The sequence below is a fragment of the Akebia trifoliata genome, chromosome 16, assembly GCF_017979445.1.
Source record: "Akebia trifoliata isolate Shusen 1 chromosome 16, ASM1797944v1, whole genome shotgun sequence".
Taxonomy (NCBI): Eukaryota; Viridiplantae; Streptophyta; class Magnoliopsida; order Ranunculales; family Lardizabalaceae; genus Akebia; species Akebia trifoliata.
In genome coordinates, this window is record NC_141390.1 from 5811421 (window position 1) to 5831804 (window position 20384).

Here is a 20384-nt window from a genome sequence, read left to right on the forward strand (position 1 = left end):
CTCTCTCGTGCTCAATGGATAATTATTAGTCCATATGTATCCAAACATTATGAATGAAATAAATTATCATATTATTTATAACAAATAATGGTACAAATCTCATGGATATATATAGAAAAAGGCACACTCTTATATATAAAATCTTTGACGAACAATAAGAACTTTACTAGGTCTCTATTTCTAATTAATTATAACTTTAAGTATAAATAAAAGATTTAAATAACCTCATAAATTAAAGATCCAAAATACTATGAATTTTACTTGTTACAGTAATGGTAAAATATTAATTGCTTTACAATAGAAGTATTGATGCTCCCATATCATATCTTAAATATTTGTCCACCATATTATATATATGTCATTAAGATGTATTACATTAATATATAAATCTTACCTTCATGCATTATAAGAGACAATACTAATAGTAAGTGTAATTGATAAGAAGATACATTATATTTATCTTCGTATATCTACGTTCTTCTTCTTCCACCAGAGCCGTTCTCCCTCTGGCAATTAAAATAAACGGCAGCGACTGGTAATCCAAGGTTATAAAGCTCAGCGAAATCCCTGGTGATAAAATTTTGACGCCAGCCCGGAGCATAAACAGTTTGTCTCCCAAGTTGTTCGAATATCACAAAAACAAATCGATGAATCCCGATCGTTGGTCGTGGGTTCTCGTAACATACGATCTCTTGCCCTAAAATGTAACAAAATAAGGCTCATAAATAATTATATTTTTCGTTTCATCGCATGATTCCAACAATGCCTAACAACAATTATATAGTCTAGATCAATTGATTATGTGACTATCACATCATTAAATTAACATATATAATTTACAACATTACACATAACTACTTAAGGAAAAAAAATTCTTTCGAATTGGGGAATTAATTAAAAAAAAAAGTAGAAGATCTATACCAACATAGCATGTGAGTGCGTTTTGAAAACTTGAACTTCAACCAATAAGATATTTGAGACATTAAAATGAATCATCCAACCTTTTGTCACCTCTACGCATTCTTGGCAAAATTTTCATTGTCGTTGTTAATTACTACTAGGGTTGACAAGATGAATTTTATTTCACTGTTTAATTCTATATAGAACCACAAATTCTTTCTATGAGTTTTCCTTTATATCTATATATTTCTAAATATCTTTGTTCCTTTATATCTGTTCCAAATACCTCTGTGCTTGTTTTTTTTTTTTTTTATTAATAATAATAATAATAATGTCTTACTAGTGTTACCGCCCCCCCACCCCAAAGGCTGAAACAAAGGTAAGGAGAGAACTATGATTTTGGGTTGTTGATCATGAGATTATGTGACTATGGGCTTGATTCAGCTTTGGGTTGGTCCAGGGGGAATAAAGAGTTAACATGAGGCCATAAGGAGTTAGCGCAACTTGTAAAGAAAACAGGTTGTAGTTAGGGGTGTTAATTGAGCCCTCTGGCCCAGCTAGCCCGCCCGACAAAATAAGGGCTAGGACCTTCACATCGAGCCCGCAAAGGTAGGGTAGGGCTTAATTATTTTCAACTAGTTAAATTCGGGTTGGGCTAGGACCTTATAGTCCCAACCCGGCCCAACCCACTATTTAATCTTGTAGAAATATTTATAATATATTTAATTAGAAAAATATTTTTCAAACAAAAGTAAAATATATTTGTCTAATTACAATTTAACTCTCATCTATAACCTTTATAGGTTAATTAAACATTAATCTCAACTTCAATTGGATAGTCTTCAAACATGCACACACAAAAATTTGAAAAATACAATTTTTTTCGTTAAAAGTAATGAATTTAAATCATTTTATTTGGCCCAAACCCAACCCGAGTCAGGTCCGAGCCTGTTAGGGCCAAGCTTAGTCGACTTAGGCCTTAGTTCCTACTTGAAAGTAACTAACCTCAAATCCCAATGAACCATTCAGGATGAGATAAAGTCCCCTTATTAAGAATGGAGGATAAGAAAGTTGCACTGGAGGCATGTGTACACAATGTGAAAAAAAGCCCAAATTTGGCGGCCTTGCGCTGTCAAATTTCATAAAATTCATTGAGCCACTTTCAGAGTTGTAATTGTACTAACACGTTTTGACACAATGGTTCATGACGCATATACTAAGACATGATGCTAATGACTTCCAAGTCACACCAAATATAGTAATCCAACAAAAAAACATACTAAGTGCACCATGGTGAGTAGTAAGCGAAAAAAGGAAACTTACTAAATTTGAAATGTACTTAGTGGCCAAAAACTTTGGATAAGGAAATAAGTGAATTCTTGAGATCTTATGGATGATCTTGAAAAGTGGGCTGTCAACTGATAACTATTGGTTCGGCTACAGCTATATTTGTATCCAAATCCGAAAAAAATTATCTCATATCCAATTTCGAATCCAAATCCGTCGGATACTCTAAAATTCTATCCGAATTCGAATCTGATTATCCTATAGGATGTCGGATAATATCCGAATTGATATCAAATATCCCATGGAGAAAAAAAAATGATTTTTTTCTACAAATCCAGCCATTATTCAACTTCAATCAAGATGTACTAAAAAATAAAATGTCTTCATCCTATATGAGAAACTTGTTTTTTCTCAGATCCATTCATAAGAAAAATAAATAAGTGGAAATCCCCCAAATCCAACTATCATTTATCTTCAATCAAAATCCACTATAAAAAATAAAAACCTAGCCTTCATCATGTATCAAAATCCATGATTTTTCTCGAATCCACACAACTCTTTCAATTTCATCATCAAAACCAGAAAAATCCTCCAAATCCAACTATCATTCATCTTCAATCAAGATCCACTATAAAAACTAAAAAGAAAATTAAAAAAATAAAAAACCTAGCCTTCATCATTATCAAAACCCCATGATTTTTCTCAAACCCATCTTCAACCTCAAACCTCTTGTCTGCCATGAGCTCTTGCCTTTACACACCACATCCACCATTTTCGATAACTTGGAGAAGACATAGATGGAGAAACTCGATTTGAGAGAGAGAGCTCTTACTTGGAAATGAAATGATGCGACCGAAGTCACCGAAGAAGAAGACTGGCATAGTAGCTCTCATCCCCAAACCATAGATGGCGTGTAAAGCATGGTTATAAAACTCATCTGAGACCGAGACGTATCACCCGAGTTAACGACGTATCAGAGCTGAACGAGACCAACTCACAAGTCACTTTTTTTATAGAGATTTAATACCTCACGTTCAATTTTTTGATATTTTGAAAAAGACGTCTCAAACGTATCAAAAAACTCATCCGAGACGACTCAATATCGGGCCTAAATGAGACAAGACATGAAACCGAGTTTTAAAACCATGGTGTAGAGTGAAAGTAGATAAAGGAGACGTGTTGAAGTCTTGAGGAAGAAAATAAATACTTAGGATTTGAATTTTCAAATTCAAATTTTCAACTATCCATTGACACCCCTATGGAAGAGTAGTGACCTAAGGAAACTGCTAATTTAGGATTTGTAAAAAGAAACTCTATAAGTAGCAAAAGAAAGATCACAAGAAGTTATCCTTCCTTTAGGATTTAAAGTTCTTCTCTAACAGTTACTGACTTATGCATTGAAGGCTCTTTGAAAAGTACCGCTTGTAGAACCAAAAATATCCCCTTTGTAGGATTACTAAAATTACTAAATCAAGGCAATCAGATCCGTTCTAATCCAATCCAACTCGTAAACCTGATTTGAAAATGTAGGCAAATCGACCTCTTTGGTTGACCCCCCTTTATCATTCTCTCTAAGTAGTTCGACTACCATGGCCAACCCATCTCTTGCTCCCTCAAAGTCGTTCATTCACATTGACCAACCCCTCTATTTATTCCCTCAAGGTGGTTCAGCCTCCTTGGCCAACCCTCTCATCTCCATGTTAGATCTAGGTGTTTCGACTACCATAGTCGACCCCTTATCATTATTCGTTTAGGTAATTCAACCTCCCTATAGTCGACCCTCCATCTCCAATCCACAGATGTTTGGCTTCCTTTTGGGAGTCAACCCCTCTCTCCAATCCGCAGGTGGTTCGGCCTCCGTATGGGAGTTAACCCCTCTTTCGTATATCATTGATGGTTTAGCCTCCCCCGAGAAAGCCAACCCTTCTCTCAAACACCTAAAATGATTCAACTAAGTTCTGTCAGCAGCAACAACTACTACTGTTTATTCTATTTCTCTTACTCTTGCTCAATAGCTTATGTTACTGCTTCTTCTCTTTATCCTACTCGGTGGCTAATTCTACTACTTCTTTTCCTTCTCCTACTCCTATTCTTGCTCAGTAACTGATTATACCACTGTTGTCATCACTAATCCTACCCCTACTTTTTTGAAATTACTCTAAGGAGATTGAGATACTAAGGGAATTGTGTAAAGCTTCCAAAGTAGCAACATAATAAAGTACTATAACTAGTCAACATAAAATTACCCAAATAACAAAAGTCATTACAACATATTCTATCGCCAAAGTAAAACACACATAGTGCCCGAAAGAGTTGCAGACACATAAATCGACTAAGTTAACTCAAGGAATTAAATAGTCACTGAGTTGTAATAATTACAAATTTAAGGTCACTTATCATATTGGTTACAAGAATCATGAGTAGTAGGTATTCATTATCATCAAATCATCATGGGTTTTTATTACCATAAATGAAAAACAACATGGGTGAGCGATTACAATTGAGTTTACTATCCCCATTAAAGACCCTACTCTATAAATAAATAGGCGTTTCTCACTCAAAGCCAACGCATAAATCACACACAACTCTAGTGTTCTATTTTCTTCTTGTTTTGTAATTTTCATCAAGTACTAACTTTATCATCAAAAGCTACTTGGCCGACACACAACAGTGTATTTTCAAGTAAAGGTGAACAAAGAAGACAATCTAGAAAATATAGGCTCACCAAAAAAGATGATTAGAAATTCAAAAGATCGTTAGTGAATCGCATTAATTATAATACACGTCTCAATGAGTAAGAGATCTAAAAAATCCCCAAATTTTTTGGCATCGTCCATGGGAAACGAAAGAAAAACCCAAAGTTCCCACTAATCAAAATCCTTTTTTACCACCAACCTTTACAAAAAAAAAAACTATAATATATCATGCTCTCCATTAAAAGCCTTCAGGGAAACTCACAACACACACTGCATACACCATGCACGATTAACCTAGAGGTTGGTTTGAAAAGTAGCACTCTCAGCTAAGAAGATTTTTAGACCCTAACAAGGTAGCTATCTTTTTAGCTAAAATCAAACTAGCAAGACATCCTTTTTAGGTTACCTCACACAACTAGAACCACTATTCAAGATCTCATTCTTCAACATCTTTCCTTATGGTTGGTACCTTCAACCAGTCTTAAACCCAGGTAGAGATCCTTCAAATTTTCCAACATCAACTCCAAAGAATACAAACTCAAATGAAAGAACAACAAGAAATGGTGACAACTTTATGCCAAGAAAATGTACTATTACAAATCCAACTTAACGATTTGGGGTAGAATACCCTCGAGACACAGCCAATGCGCCTAACCGAGATGCACAACAAAAAGGGAAGAATTCTCTACCCCAAGAAAACGTGAACAAACCAATCATGAATGTAGAGCGAGATGGAGAAAAAGAATAAAAAAGTAAAATCACCAAGGTAAAGAACAATCAGAAGCTAGATAAAACAATAGCAAGTTCATTAATCATAACGAACTAGAAACCATGGTAAAAAAATAAAAAGAACTCAATATTTTGGTGGTACATAGCAATAGAAAGTCAACTGAGCAAATTACTCGATGGACAATCAATTATGGCTAAAGAGCTACCTCAAAAGTACTATATTCCCAAGTTCAACCTCTACAACGAATTTGTTGATCTGATGAAGTATATTTACCATTACAAACAAGTAATGGATCTTGAAAAAGGGAATGATGCTCTTCTCTACTAAGAGCTTCCCTTAAGCTTGCATAGAGCAACTGTAGCATAGTTCCATAAACTCATTCCAAAGTCAATCAACAGTTTCTGGTCTCTACATGAATTTCGTAGTACAATTTATGGGAAGTAGTTGGCAATAGAAAGAAGTGGGTCCTTATTCAATCTCAATAAGAAAACTAGAGAAATTATAAAGGAATACATTCATCGCTTCAAGATAGATTTTCTTTAGATCAAAAATTTAGATGATCGTACTACCATCATCACTTATCGTAAATTGTTGTCCAATAACTTAAAGTTATACGATTCTCTGATGAAAAGTAACCCAAATAAGATAGAAGATCTCCTTTTGAAGGAAAAGAAATATACAAAGTTGGAGGAGGACAAGTTAAGCACGGCTCCAACTAATGCATCCATTCTTCAAACAACAAGTAAGACATCCAACCAAGGGCAAAAATGGGTTATCAAACTAGAACTAAGGGGATGAACTAAAAGAATGGGAAAAATCGAGACTAGAAGGTGCTCAAATTTATAATTTACTCAATGATTCTTTTGATCGCATTTTCTAGCGGATTCAAAACAAGCCCTTCATCAGATGGCCAAGGCCAATGTTCTCAAATCCTTCTATGAAGGATGTAACGAAGAGATTTACTTTCCACAAAGACCATGGGCACCGTACCAAAGATTGTAAGTCTTTGAGAACCATGATCCAAAATTTAATAAATCAAAGATATTTGCAAGAGTTCGCTCTATGACTAAGAGCTTTCACTCTAAACCAAGTTGCATGGAGTCGTCAACTCCCAACTCAGAGAGTCGGCATGATACCTAGTCTACCATCAAGAATTTGAATTCCACTCTTAACTGAGCTGCATAGGGGCACCCCCCACTCGAAGAGTTGACATGATATTAGGTATAACTCTAAGAGTTGATACTCTACATTAATTAAGTCATGTTGAGGCATGATAAGTGTCTCCAAACACTCAATTATACGCACATTTTCTGGATATTTATCTTGATTTTTGTACCTATTTCCCTATATTAAGATAATAATCATGATAAGCCTCAAACCACCACGTTGCATGTTAATTAGGCTTAATTATATATAAATAAATTCATTTACTAGATAAATCTAATTACGTGTGTTTCTTGTGCAGAAAATCAACAATTTGGAATCAAAATCTCAAGGCAAAAGCATTTGGGCCCACTTTGGAATGCCCTAACACTTTGGAATGCCCTAATCTTTTGGAATGCCCTAATCCTTAACTCATATTCTCCTCTTTTGTCTTTTTGTGCAAAGAAAAGTGGAGGCTACTTTTAGACTCTTCTACACACATTTTTCTCTATAAATAGAGCCTTCATTTCTAGAGAAAGGGTCCCATCTTGGTTCTCTTATCCAAGACTCCTTTAATCTAAGGCTCTTTGCCTATTCTCTTATTTTTTGTATTTTCATTTTCTAGTTATTTTCTTTTGGTTAACTAGTCTTGTAAGAAGTAGAAGAAGAAGAAGTTGTAATTTTCTCCATGAAATGAAGAAAAGTTCTTTCATCTCTTGTCTTCCCTCTCTTGCAATGACATTAGGCTAAGTTCCCCTCCATTGGAGAGTGGAAAAGCCTAGAGCAAGTTCTTGTGTTATTTTAATTTTATGCCTTTCTTTTATTTAAAATGCTTATGAATTCTCTTTAAGTTTCTTGCACATTTTATTCTTAATATAGATACTTTATGCTTAGATTAGATCAAGATAAAGTATGCTTAAATTAGATAATTTGTAGTAAAAAGTTCTCAAGAAATTCTACTTTATTTTTATTCCTTTATTTCATTTTAATTGCAAAACTTTCCGATCTAAGGAGCTAACACCAAGTCCTTATGATTGAGTTATAAAAAGGCTAGAGACTAGAAATTGCTCATTAACATGTTTTAGGTAGATCCACCTCCAATGGTGTTTTAATTCATAAGTTTACTTGCTTTTAATTTCATTTACTTTAGTTTATTTTCTAGCAATTTTACATCTTCTTATAAGTTCAAAAATACAAAGAAAAACAGTTTTAATTCCTTTTAGTTAATTTGAATTTTATCTTCTTAGCTTAGCTCTATTCCTCCTTTCTCTTGGGTTCGATCCCCTACTTGCCCCACAAGTAAGGTAAAACTAAGATTATTATTAACTCCGGTGAGAAGAACAACGATAGTCTCATCAAGGCAACTCCCAACTCAAAAGGTTGATGGTAAGTCAACGATCAAATATTCAAACGTCATCTTAAATGAGTTGTGTGAGGCTTGTTGCATAAGAGAAACCATCGACTCAAAAAGATCAAAAAAATGCTAAGCTTACCATTTGTTAATTTCAAGGAATAAAAGTTATTCTTAGAACCTTGGATCTCATCAAAATCAAAAGTCCTAAGAAAGGGCATTGTAGGAACAAAAAATATTCCATTCCCAAGGATCAGCAAAATTACTCAATCAAGGCAATCAAATATATTATTATTTGGTCTAACTTGTAAACCAGATTCAAAAATATTGATGGATCAGCATCTTTGGTTGACCCCCCCCCCTATTATTCTCTGTAAATGGTTTGACTACCTTGGCAGATCCCTTTCTTGTTCCCTCAAAGTGGTTCGGCCACCTTAGCCTCTATTTGTTCCTTCAAGTGATTCAGCTTCCTTGGTCGACCCGCCTCATTTATCTATTACATCTAGGTGGTTCAGCTACCATGGTCAACCCATCATCATGATTCATGTTGGTGAATCAACCTCATTATGGAAACCAAACTCCTATCTCCAATTCGGAGATGGTTTAGTCTTTTAAGGTGGTTCCACCTCCATATGGGAATTGATCACTATCTCATATATCATAAGTAGTTCAATATTCCTCTAGGGCGGGAGTCAACCCTTTTCTTAAACACTTAAAGTAAGTCAATTAAGTTTTGTTAGCAACAATAGCTACTACTGCTTCTTCTCATTCTCTTGTTCTTACCAATAGATGGTGTTAATGGGAGTAGACTTTTTTTCTCAAACACTTAAAGTGATTCAACAAAGTTTTGTTAGCAGCAACTACTACTGCTTATTCTCCTTCTCTTGCACTTGCCCAATAATTGATGAGATCACTTCTTTTCCTACTTTGGTTCTATAGTTGATGCTACTACTTCTTCTTTTCTTACTCAATAGCTATTACTACTACTTTTCTCCCACTCATGTTCTTACTTTTGATCTTGTTCTTTCTTAGTAATTGATAATACTATTGTTTCTACCACTCTTCCTCCTCCTATTTTTGAAAATTACTCTAAAGAGAATGATACACTGAGGGAATTGTATAAAACCACCCAAGTAGTAACATAGAAAGTACTATAACTAGTCACCATAAAGTTATCCAAGTAACAAAGGTCATTACAATATGCTCTACCGCCAAGGTAAAACACACATGGTGCCCAAAACAGTTGAAAACACATAACTTGACTGAATCACTCAAAAAACTAAATAGTCATCGAGTTTGTGCAATTATATATTTAAGGCTACTCCTCATGTAGATTACAAAAATCATGAGGATTGGATTTTCATTATCATCAAAACATCATGGACTTTTATTATCATAAATGTTAGACAAAATGAATGAGTGATTACAACTGAGTCTACTACCCCCTCATTAAAGATCTCACTCTATAACTAGGAAGACATATCTTATTCAAACCTAAGGCACAAACTATATGTCACACATAACACTAGTACTCTTATTTTCTTCTTGTTCTACAATTTTTATCAAGTTTTAACTTGATCGTTAGAGGCTCCTTAGCCAATACCATACTAATATCTTTTCAGGTAAAAAAGAACAAAGAAAACGATTTAGAAAAGGAAGCTTCACTAGATAAGATGATTGAAAATTCAAAAGATCATCAGAGAAGAAGATTGGAGAATCGTATTAATTTTAATACGAAACTCGAGGAGTAGAAGATCCAAAACATCCCTCACACCACTGATCCTCTAATAAGGAGACAACAATCAAGAAAAAGTTCGTTATTTGAAAGGAAAAGTTATTTGAAGAATTCATAGACTTGTTGATGTTTGTCACAATTCTACAAAGATAATCAACAACAAATTACTCCAAGTTTAAGTACTAGAACTTTCCGTTAGGATTAATTAGTCCACAATGTTTAATAATTACTTCTAGATGATCTAATTGGTTGTTATATTAAAAAAAAATAATCATCAAAGCCTCGTTCCAAAGATATATAATAGAACATATGGAGTATAAAAGACTGGATTGAGCTCAAGTGACTCATGGAAAACACATGACACTGACTATTAAAATTCAAAAAAAATGAAAAATGCATTTCACAACTAATTTTATATGTAATCAAGTATACCCTATCTCTTTCTTATCACGATTCGTGTTTTTCATTGTCACCCCAATAGGGAAAAGTGGTATGATTCAACTAAATCGAAATGTTAATCTAACGGTGTGGATTTAAGATGAACGCAGATAAAATACGTCAAATTAAGGTGATTGGGCACACCTAGTGGGCCCACGTGTTTAAGCGTTTTAAGTTGGACAGCAAAGCGACCCGACATGATTGTCATCATAACCATTCCTTGTAAGGAAATATTCTGTGCGGAAATATTCTACAGTGGGTCCAGATGGTTTCTTGGTGTACTTTCCATCATTGCATCATATCTGACGTAAGCATTTAACTGACATTATAGATCACGAGGGACCCAACCATCACTCATGGTGTCGAGGACTGAGTCGTCCCAAAGGCCTCGTAAAGCTGCTACACTGACAGCGATAAGGGCATGCCTACACACTCTCTCTCCCATACCTATACTCATACCCATATCAACTCAAATGATTGGACAGCTCTTTCCACGTGGCATATTCTAAGATAACCATTGGTCCTAACAACTACAATGGATCAAAATATTAGAAAGACGACAAGGGGATGAGTTATTAGGATCTGACTTGGTAAACTTTTGAGCCAACTCGATAAATTTGTGATTCCACTCGAAAAGTCTTTAGTGTAGTTGTAGGAGACACGTTCATGTACTATTAACTTTTTTTCACTTTCTAATATTGTTGGATGTCTAATGTTTATGACAATCCAAAATAATACATTTATTTCATTTTTTTAATGAGATATTTTTATTTGTATTTCACTCTTTTATATATATATATATAAAAGAGTCAAATAATTTACAATAAGACTTTGATGATGATATTGCATGTCAAATATTTGATTTGTTTTGTTAGATATTTAGATGTGTGTTTTTTTGTAATTAAATTTGATCAAGATTGTCAAGTAATATCTCTCTCTTGATCAGTTTATGTGTTTCCATGCTTTATATTACATAAGATCATGAGTTTCAAGCAATTTCTCTATCCTCCTTGCATGTAGACCAAGAATTCATCAAAAGCCAATTAACTAAACTCAACAAGTTAGCTTGATTAAGAGGGTTTTTGTACATTTAGATTTTTTTATTTTTTATTAATCTATTAATAATCCATTTAAAAGCTATTATGTTATAAAACCATTAAAGTACTATCACGTTGGTGCAACTCTTGAAAATTTAAAATTAAAAACATTGTAGTTAATATACTAACCAAAATTTGCCCCCGTTGTTGCTGGAATATCTGTTACCAACCTATATGAAAAAAAAAAAAGCCAAACACAATGAGTCAGATGGTTTTAAAGCTCGTCTCATGTAATAATTTTGGAGGTAACTCTGTGAGATGATCAATGTCAATCGTCCATCACAATCACATTTGAATAAAGATTTATTATTTTAAAAGAGAGAGAGAGAGAGAGAGATCACAAGAATTTGAATTTTAAAGTGATGATCTCATAAATAAAAAGTAATGAGATCAGTTATATTTATTCAAAATATAAATGCTAAGCTAATAACCTATTGGCATGACCTCACATGTATTGAATAGAAAGAGCTATTTGTTAGATAGAGAGAATATATTTTTAATAATTTTAAATGTTTAGATTAGAATTTTTGTTAATGGCAAATCTTGATTTGGGAATTATTCAAGATTTTAGTTGACTCATTTGATATTTTCAAAATATCACACGAGTTAATAAAAATTCAACCAAGTCCAATGGATTTATGTTTTTTGAAATAGTTAATTATTATTTTTATTAATTTAAATATTTATTATATATATTTTCTACAAACTTTATTTCCGAAACCTAATAATTCTCTTTATATTGAGAAAAAAATTTATATATATATATAGGGTAGCGTTCAATGGCAAACTTTTTAGCAAACTTTTTGACAAAACATTTTTCAAAACATGAGTTAGAGGTTTTGGAATGGACTGATTTTTGGTGAGAATGATCTCTACGGTGAGGAGATCATCATCACCAAAAATCAGCCCATTCCAAAACTTTTAACCCCATCAAAAACAGTTTACAAAAAATGGACGGTCCACAATTTTTCAGCTTGTGAACATGGGTTAGAAGTTTTGGAATGGGCTGACTTTTGGTGAGGATGATCTCCTCGCCGTAGAGATCATCCTCACCAAAAATCAGCCCATTCCAAGACCTCTAACCCATGTTTTGAAAAATGTGTTTGCCAAAATGTTTGCCAAACTGTTGGCCATTGATCGCTACCCATATATATAATATTAAATATGCTTATAAGGTGTGAGTAGGTGAGATGAGTCAACTCAGTATATGTATTAACCAATAAATATTACAATTATAAGATAAATGATAATTATTATTAAAAATTTTGAAAAATGTTACAATATGCCTGACACGTCCGCAGCCAGATATGCTTACGGAGGTTTTGATTCCAAAGCCATGCAGTGGGTCTGTTATATTTTTATTAAATCTGATGCGTATCTCAATAAAAATATACTTAACTTTAGAATTGATTGTAAGCATACGATACGTTCAGCCAAACTATCTTTTGGGATGATGATTATGATTTGATGCGAATCTCAAAGATAAAATGGATTTGGTATGAGATTTAATTAGTCATCAAATCTAGAATTACATATTCCCTTTCCATTGGATTAGAGGGATACGTTTTAGGTTTCACCTTTTCTTTTTGTTGGGAAAATTACTAAAACAGCCCTGTATCTTCTTAAAATTATGAAATTAATTTAATATGAATAATGATTTCGTGACGAACCTCTGACATATGGTCTCATGCCTCCAATTATAGAATCGTAGATCATTTATCTAGGGATACATAGATTCATAAATCTTTTTTTTTATGTATCCCGAAGTAAATGATCTTCGATTTTATGACGGAGGCGTATTTCAGAGGGAGGTAAGATTATCACGACTCTTTTAATATTTATAAAAATGGTCATATATCTAATTTGATAATTTTCTTTCTAGAAAAACAAATCTATGATGTATCATTTTTGTACGGACAAATTGATGGATTTTACCTTTATGCCCTTCAGATGATTATAAGTCCATAGGAAAGATAATTATGAGTAAATAGCGAATGCATGTGACCATAGTAACATACAAGATATAACTGTTTTAATGCTAAATATGAAACAACCTTTATGACTATTTTCGTAAATATTAAAAGATATTGTTTCTTTAATAGATTTTGTAAAATATTTGCCCATTATCATAGAACACCCTTTATTGTCAATGGAAAATGTTGGAATGACAAAAAGAATTTACTGCGATTCTCACAAGTCTGATGTGGGATGTGCACATAATTGTAGATGTGTTTCCTCGCGATACGAGTTAAAATCATCTACAGTTATCTATGCATGTCCACGTCAGAATTGTGAGAATTGCAGTAAATTCTGTGTCACCCCAGCACGACTCATTGTCAATAGGAAACTACTTGTCTTAAAGAAAATATAATGTCCTTCACTATTCAAAAAAGTTTATAATAAAAAAATTAAAATTAATGGCCTCCATGAAACATAGGGCGGAGATGGAAAAATTCTCCTAGTCATCTAAGAAAATGGCTTCCTAAAAAACTTGCACTATTAATTCTTAGAAAATCTATAATGTTCATTCAAAAATCTTTTTTTCTTCAAGGCTTCTAAATTAATTGAAAGTTTGATAGAGAAACTCCAACCTCGTGCAAAATTAGAAAAATTCACCTTAATACACTCGCTCCCTCGATTTATATGTTTTTCTAACTTTCTAAAGTTGCCTCCCTAGCTCTAAAATTGATCGACTGGCTCAATGGTTTGTTAATCTCTTATACATACGTCCTGAAAGAAGGATGATCATGATGATGACGACAATGACTGTTTAGCTTTAATTGTATTAACACGAATTCTAGTAAGGTATTGATAACAATTTAGTACTTTAATGTAGGAAAATTAGTCTCATATATACAACAAGAAATGTAAAATATACAGATGATATGAACCCTAATTAATCCCACGAAAACCTGTATCTTTCCTCCATTTCAATCATATATTTGAATCCTACATCTAATTTTGTTAGGTTGGAAAGTCCTTTAATAATGTACATGAATTCTTATGATACAAATAGTTGTTAATATTACTGATTGTTATATCTCCCATTTCTAAAGTTTAGCTAGTAAGGGCTCACTAAACTCCAAACTTATAATAATAATAATAATAATAATAATAATAAGAATAAAAAAAAGTCATCCATATGAATGAAAATTGGATTAAACCAATGGCATGACTTAGTCCAATTGGATTTTGTAATAAAATCGGTCAATTAGTGAATCCTAGGTATTTTGTGAATATTATTTTTAATTATCAATATGAATAAAGATATTTTAGGAATATACACATGTGTGTGTGTATATATAGTCATGATAATAGGATGCCCTCTCGGACACATGTCCCCATCACAAAATCATAGATCATTTGCCTGGGGATACACATAACCCTATTATTTTATTTTATTTATTTATTTATTTTTTTTATTATTTTTTTTGCATTTTCCTGATGCAAATGATTCTATAGTTTTGTGATGGAGATTAGTGTCCAAGGGGGTTTTCAACAGAATCATTACTCATACATATATATATATGGGGAATGTTAATATTCAAGATTTTATGGGGATGTTAGCATTCTCCAACACTTTTTTTTCTTCTAATAATACTCTTACTTATTTTGTCATTTAATTAAAAAGATAAAGTTATATTAGTTTTTTTATATAATAAATACTTATTTATTTAATTAATACATATCTCTTTCATAATAAATGCAAGAGCATTAGAATTAAATGTCTTATTGTAATAAATAATTTGATAATCAATACAAACAAGTATTTATTGTGTAAAATATCATCATATTTCTATTTATTTTCATTAAAAAATAAAATGAATAGAGATATTATTAGGAAAAAAAAATGTTGGAGAATGCTAACGTCTCCATAAAGTCTTGGACGTTAGTATTCTCATATATATATATATATATATATAGTTTGAGATTAGTATTCAATCAAATTTAATAAGGATTATTAGATCCCAAATTTTTTATCCAATCATGTGTTCAATTTCTAAAACATTAGTGCTCAATAAATATGTAAATATATTTTAGAAAATAAAAAAGTTTGAGACAGATTGGGGTCCTTGTCCCCATAAACAATAGATGACAGTCAAGTTGTACGTTATGGGCAAATTCGCTTTCTTCTTCAACAATTTAACCATCCCATCTCAATTACAGGGTGTTTAATTTTTATTATTTTTTTAAAATTAATTATTTTTTATTTAACAAGAATAGATTGCTAGTTCCATCACATCAATCCTCTCTATGATAAGGAAAATCTCTGCCTTTGCAGTGAAACAAAAGCCCAAAACACTAACAAAGGAAATACAAGCCTCCAACATCGTTTGAGACTCCACCATCAAACAAGTTGCTGAGATGAGAAGATTTTCCTTAAGATTCTCAATCAAACGTATATATTACCCACTGATCTTTATAAGACTTTGTAAATTTAAGGTATCTTTCACATGAGAGAGAGAGAGAGAGAGAGAGAGAGAGTACCAATGCAAATATTCCCTGAGAGTTGGGTCACTTGGGCTAGGAGCATCCGGGTCCACCAAAATCTGAAAGACAACTAAAACACTTAAAATCACAATAACAGATGGTATAACAGAAACAATAATTACAGTAGGAAAGATACATGAGAGCTGCTATATATGTATCTTCAACTCAAAAAGTCTCAACCATAGTTAAACCCATTATTCAGATATATCTCATCATCTTAATTTATTCAAAAAATCACTTAAAATTTAAAAAATCTTTCTCAAAAATCAATAAATAAAAGAATGATCAAAAAGTATTCATCAATGGAAGAATAACCATTAGACAAACACCTTTGATTTGTTAGAGACACATCATGTGCATCAAAGATATATGCATGTGAGAATTGTAATTCTTGTGAAAAATTTAGATCAACTAAACCAATAACAAAAAAATTATCAAAATCACAAGTATATTCATGGACATAGTCAAAGAGGGTCGGAACTGAAACCTTACCAGTGTGTAGAAGGTTGTTAAGCCTTGACCTCCAATCTCAACTCTTGGTTGGTTCACAACAGCTGAGGGTCTAAACTCACATCCATTGTTAACTTCTCTTGTCCCATAAGTGACTCTAATAGGTAGTGTTCTATTAAAAGGGTCAATGACATCCCCTATAACTCTACCAATAACCAAAGGATCCCTGCTCTCTCTACGCATTGAGGATTAATGAAGGAAATCCAATTAATGAGTATTGTTGGGGTAGTTGAGGAAGATGGAGGCATTGAGGCTCTATATATAGTGTAGGAAAGAATATATTAACTTTTTTTATTTTATTTTTTTAGGCTTTTGATCCATCACTAGAATCTACTTTCTTTTTTAAACCAGAAAGTCACAATGTGTACATATTTTCTCTCTTTCCCTATAAAGTTAAGTGGGCCTTAGTGCTTGTATTCCAGTGGACTAGTTTATAGAGTGATCAATTGGGAGGAATTCCATTACTTTAATATCTGTACCTGCTCTATGATTCCTAAGATTCGAAATCATTTATGATTTGGAAGCATAATAATTCTTTTTGATATCTTTATGACATGGTGCAAGGCCATTCAACAAGTCACATTCTTATAAAAATGTTGAGAGGAAATTCATTGAATTTGTGAAAAAAATAAGTTGTAATATACAATTGAAGAATGTTCAATTTTACAAGTTTAATTCACCAAGATAATTACGAATCATACTTCTTTTACTTTTTCGTTAAGCAAGCAAGTGGAACTTAATTAAAGAAACATAATTTACATGGATTTGAGAAATCATGGACTTTTAGAAATGAAAAATTATATACCCTGCCAACGAAGGACCTCCATATCTTAGAAAATCCTACTTTTCATTTTTCTTGATGAACCAAAACATCAACAACCTTATTTTTGTCAGAATTTTTAAAATATAAAATGGTTTTTATTGATTTTGTTTTGATTTTCTTAAGTTGAAAATTTAAAGATTTTTATGGAAAAGGCATAGTCCCACATTCCTCACAATTGAAAATGTAAGATACCTAATAAGAGGAAGCAATATAAGTTAGTTATCTTATGTGTCATATCTTTAAAGGTTTGGTCCTGTACTTCGAGGTGGTGCTTCACACACGCGTTGTACGATTGGATGTTTAGGGTGCACTTTGTACTTACATATCGTCGCAAGGTAGTACCCGATCAAAACGATCGAGTGTGTTGGTTTGTATTTGGTATCCGATTGAGAACGATCGGATCCATTAGATCGAGTGGTGTCCGATCAGACATGATAAGAATTATTAGATCAGGTAGATTCAATCAATAAGTATTGATGATAAGACACGAGAGACATACCTTCGATAGGATGCAATCTGAATCATTAGATATAAGATCAAACACAATCCAACAACTCCCAACCCAAGAGACATTGGGTCATGACTTTTGGTCAATAGACACATAAATTGCTATAAATAAACAACCAGAAGTCACATTGCTACATCGAAAAATCACGTGTTCTCCTATTTCCGAGCTTAAGAACTTGGAATCATTAGTTTTTAATTTTTCTAAGTGTTCTAGGTTAAATCGGATCATAAATAATCCAATTTAACAATTTGAGTGTAGGTTTCACTATATTCTACAAGTAATACTTCTTAGACCCTTGTGTACTCGTGGTTCTAACCAAGTGGTTGAGAAATTTGTCTAAAAGAGATCGAATCTTGATTCAAGCCTTGAAGTCTCAAACTTTCCTTCATCGAATTATTCCAATTTAGTACACTATTTTCCAATAGTAGTGCTTCTCATGGAAGAAGCCTTACACTAATCTTTCAATAATAGCCACAATGCACAAGTAATTTACTTCCTTTAAGGAGAGTTATGCATACACTAATGCGAACATCATAGAGCAAACCTTCGCTGAAGCAACAAACAAGGTAGGATTCGAGAGGACGACAACCCTGATTAGAGATCCTTTTGAATTGGGTTTTGATGATCCCTCATCATACCAGTTAGACAAAGCTTTGAGATTGCTCATCTGGGGTCATCACAATTTAAAGATCCAAATCTGAGGCATAAAGGCTTTAGTGAATTGCAGCCATGCAAGATGACCGATTGTATTTTGCATCCATCGATGGATGAGCACCATTGCGATCATCTGCTCACCCATGAGATTATTGAAGCGTTTAAAGAGCTCAACTTGAAGAACCCAATCCGTTGGATTGGATCTTGGCCTTCAAATTTTACGAAATCCATTATGTATTGTACGTAGTCCAATATTAGTGAAAAAGAATGATGGTTGTGACTTGTGACCATATGATTGTTGTGATTCTTGTCGTCCATCTAGATCAGATTGAAGATCATTAATTTTGTGCTACCAGTGATCATTTGGAGATAATTGGATGGTATGAGAGGCCCCCATCAATCTTGTTGTCCAACTTCACTAATAACGTTTGAATCTCCCTAGTAGTCTCTTAAGCACTTGGACCTCCTTTCCCAATTCGCGAACAATGGGCACCATGAAAAAAAATGAGTGAATCTTTTTGGCTCTGGTACCAAATGGTGCAATCCTTAAGATTTTACTAATCTTCGAACTTAAAAGACAAAGACGAATTAGAAATTCTTCTTCAAGAACAATTTTATTAGCATTAACGATATCCATCGCTCTCATAGAGATTACAATTTAGACTAAAATTCCCATGAATTTAAAAACTAACATAACAGAAGCAAGAAAAGTAAAACAGCCCTAGCAAAAGTAGCAATACATGTATTATAAATAACAACTATTCTTCTAATTAATTTTAGAATAATGATTTTCTAACTAGAAAGTCTTCACTCGGTCGATACTCGGCTGATGTGTCACAGACACGGAATCATAGATATTTCCTCGGGATACACAACTGCACATTCCCATAAAAATGTTCAGATGTGCATCCCGAGGAATAAGATCTATGTTTCTATGTCCGTGCCACATCAGCCAAGGGAAGACTTTCTAATTAGAAAATCAGCACTGGAAGGAAAAGTATCCTAATAGAAGTACAATTACAAAATAAGAAATAATTACTTATAATCCGAACTCAAAGGAAATTTCAGCTTGATCAAGGCAATCATGTCACAAGACCGATAAAGAATTTTGATTTCATTAGAAGATGCATTACCTCTTTAATCTTCAAGGTGTCGTTAGATGCAAAAGAGCTGCTTGAGATTTGCTGTTGTGATCACACCATTTTCTAAATAATCAATTAATCGACAAACTTTCGTTTGATCTAAAATGAATGTCAAAACATTCCACAAATAGATGACATCTTCTCTCTCTTTCGCTTAAATGATAAAACCAACATATAGATGCGAAGATAAAATCGATCTTTTGTCAAAGCTCATCTAGATGACATTCCCTATGGAGAATTTCCTAGCAAAAACTGTTAATAAGTCGAATCACTTCTAGACCATGCAAACTCTCATGGGCATGGAAGAAAATTCTCAAAGCTGGTCATGACATATCTTGGGCAATTCGACATGTTATAGGAAATGGAGAAAGGACCTCATTTTGATTCGATTGAGAATGAATCATTTTAATCCTGGATTTGCAAGTTGAATTAATGAAATTTCAGTCCATCTCTTAGAAGTATTCATTTTCCTTTTGAGTCTCTTGTCAAGAGAACAATCTTCTTCTCTTGAATCCCTTGACAAACAAAAACTTATCCTTCAATTAATTCCAAGTGAGTATGATTAAGCTGAGTTTTTTACACTTTCTTGATGTGGAGGTGTGTTCGAACCATAAATATTTTATATCAAGATCCAAGTGAAAAGCATCTAAATAGTTCTGTGCACACCTCCACACTAAGAAAGTGTGAAATGAGGTCCATCTTGGGGGTCACTTCAGCACGAGTTTTTTTTATTATTATTATTCTTTTGACCTACTGGTATGTTTGATTGGACAGAAAATTAGGGGGAAATTGAAAACATGAAAAATGACAATTTTTCAATGTTTAACGCGTTAAAAACTCTAAATTTACACGAAAAACGATTTGCAAAGACCCCTAATT

At 33.1% G+C, this 20384-nt stretch overlaps 1 protein-coding gene across 1 annotated transcript; it reads right to left on the reverse strand.

Annotated features, from left to right (window-relative positions):
- Positions 1-232: 232 nt before the first annotated feature.
- On the reverse strand, positions 233-16623 carry LOC147382424 (protein VERNALIZATION 3-like). Its single transcript, XM_086428645.1, has 4 exons — positions 16361-16623; positions 15866-15927; positions 11507-11547; positions 233-697 (listed from the first exon to the last, which is right to left on the reverse strand). The coding sequence occupies exons 1-4, from the start codon at positions 16559-16561 to the stop codon at positions 471-473; spliced, it is 531 nt and encodes a 176-aa protein (XP_086284771.1). The 5' UTR covers positions 16562-16623; the 3' UTR covers positions 233-470.
- Between the last annotated feature and the right edge of the window lie 3761 nt (positions 16624-20384).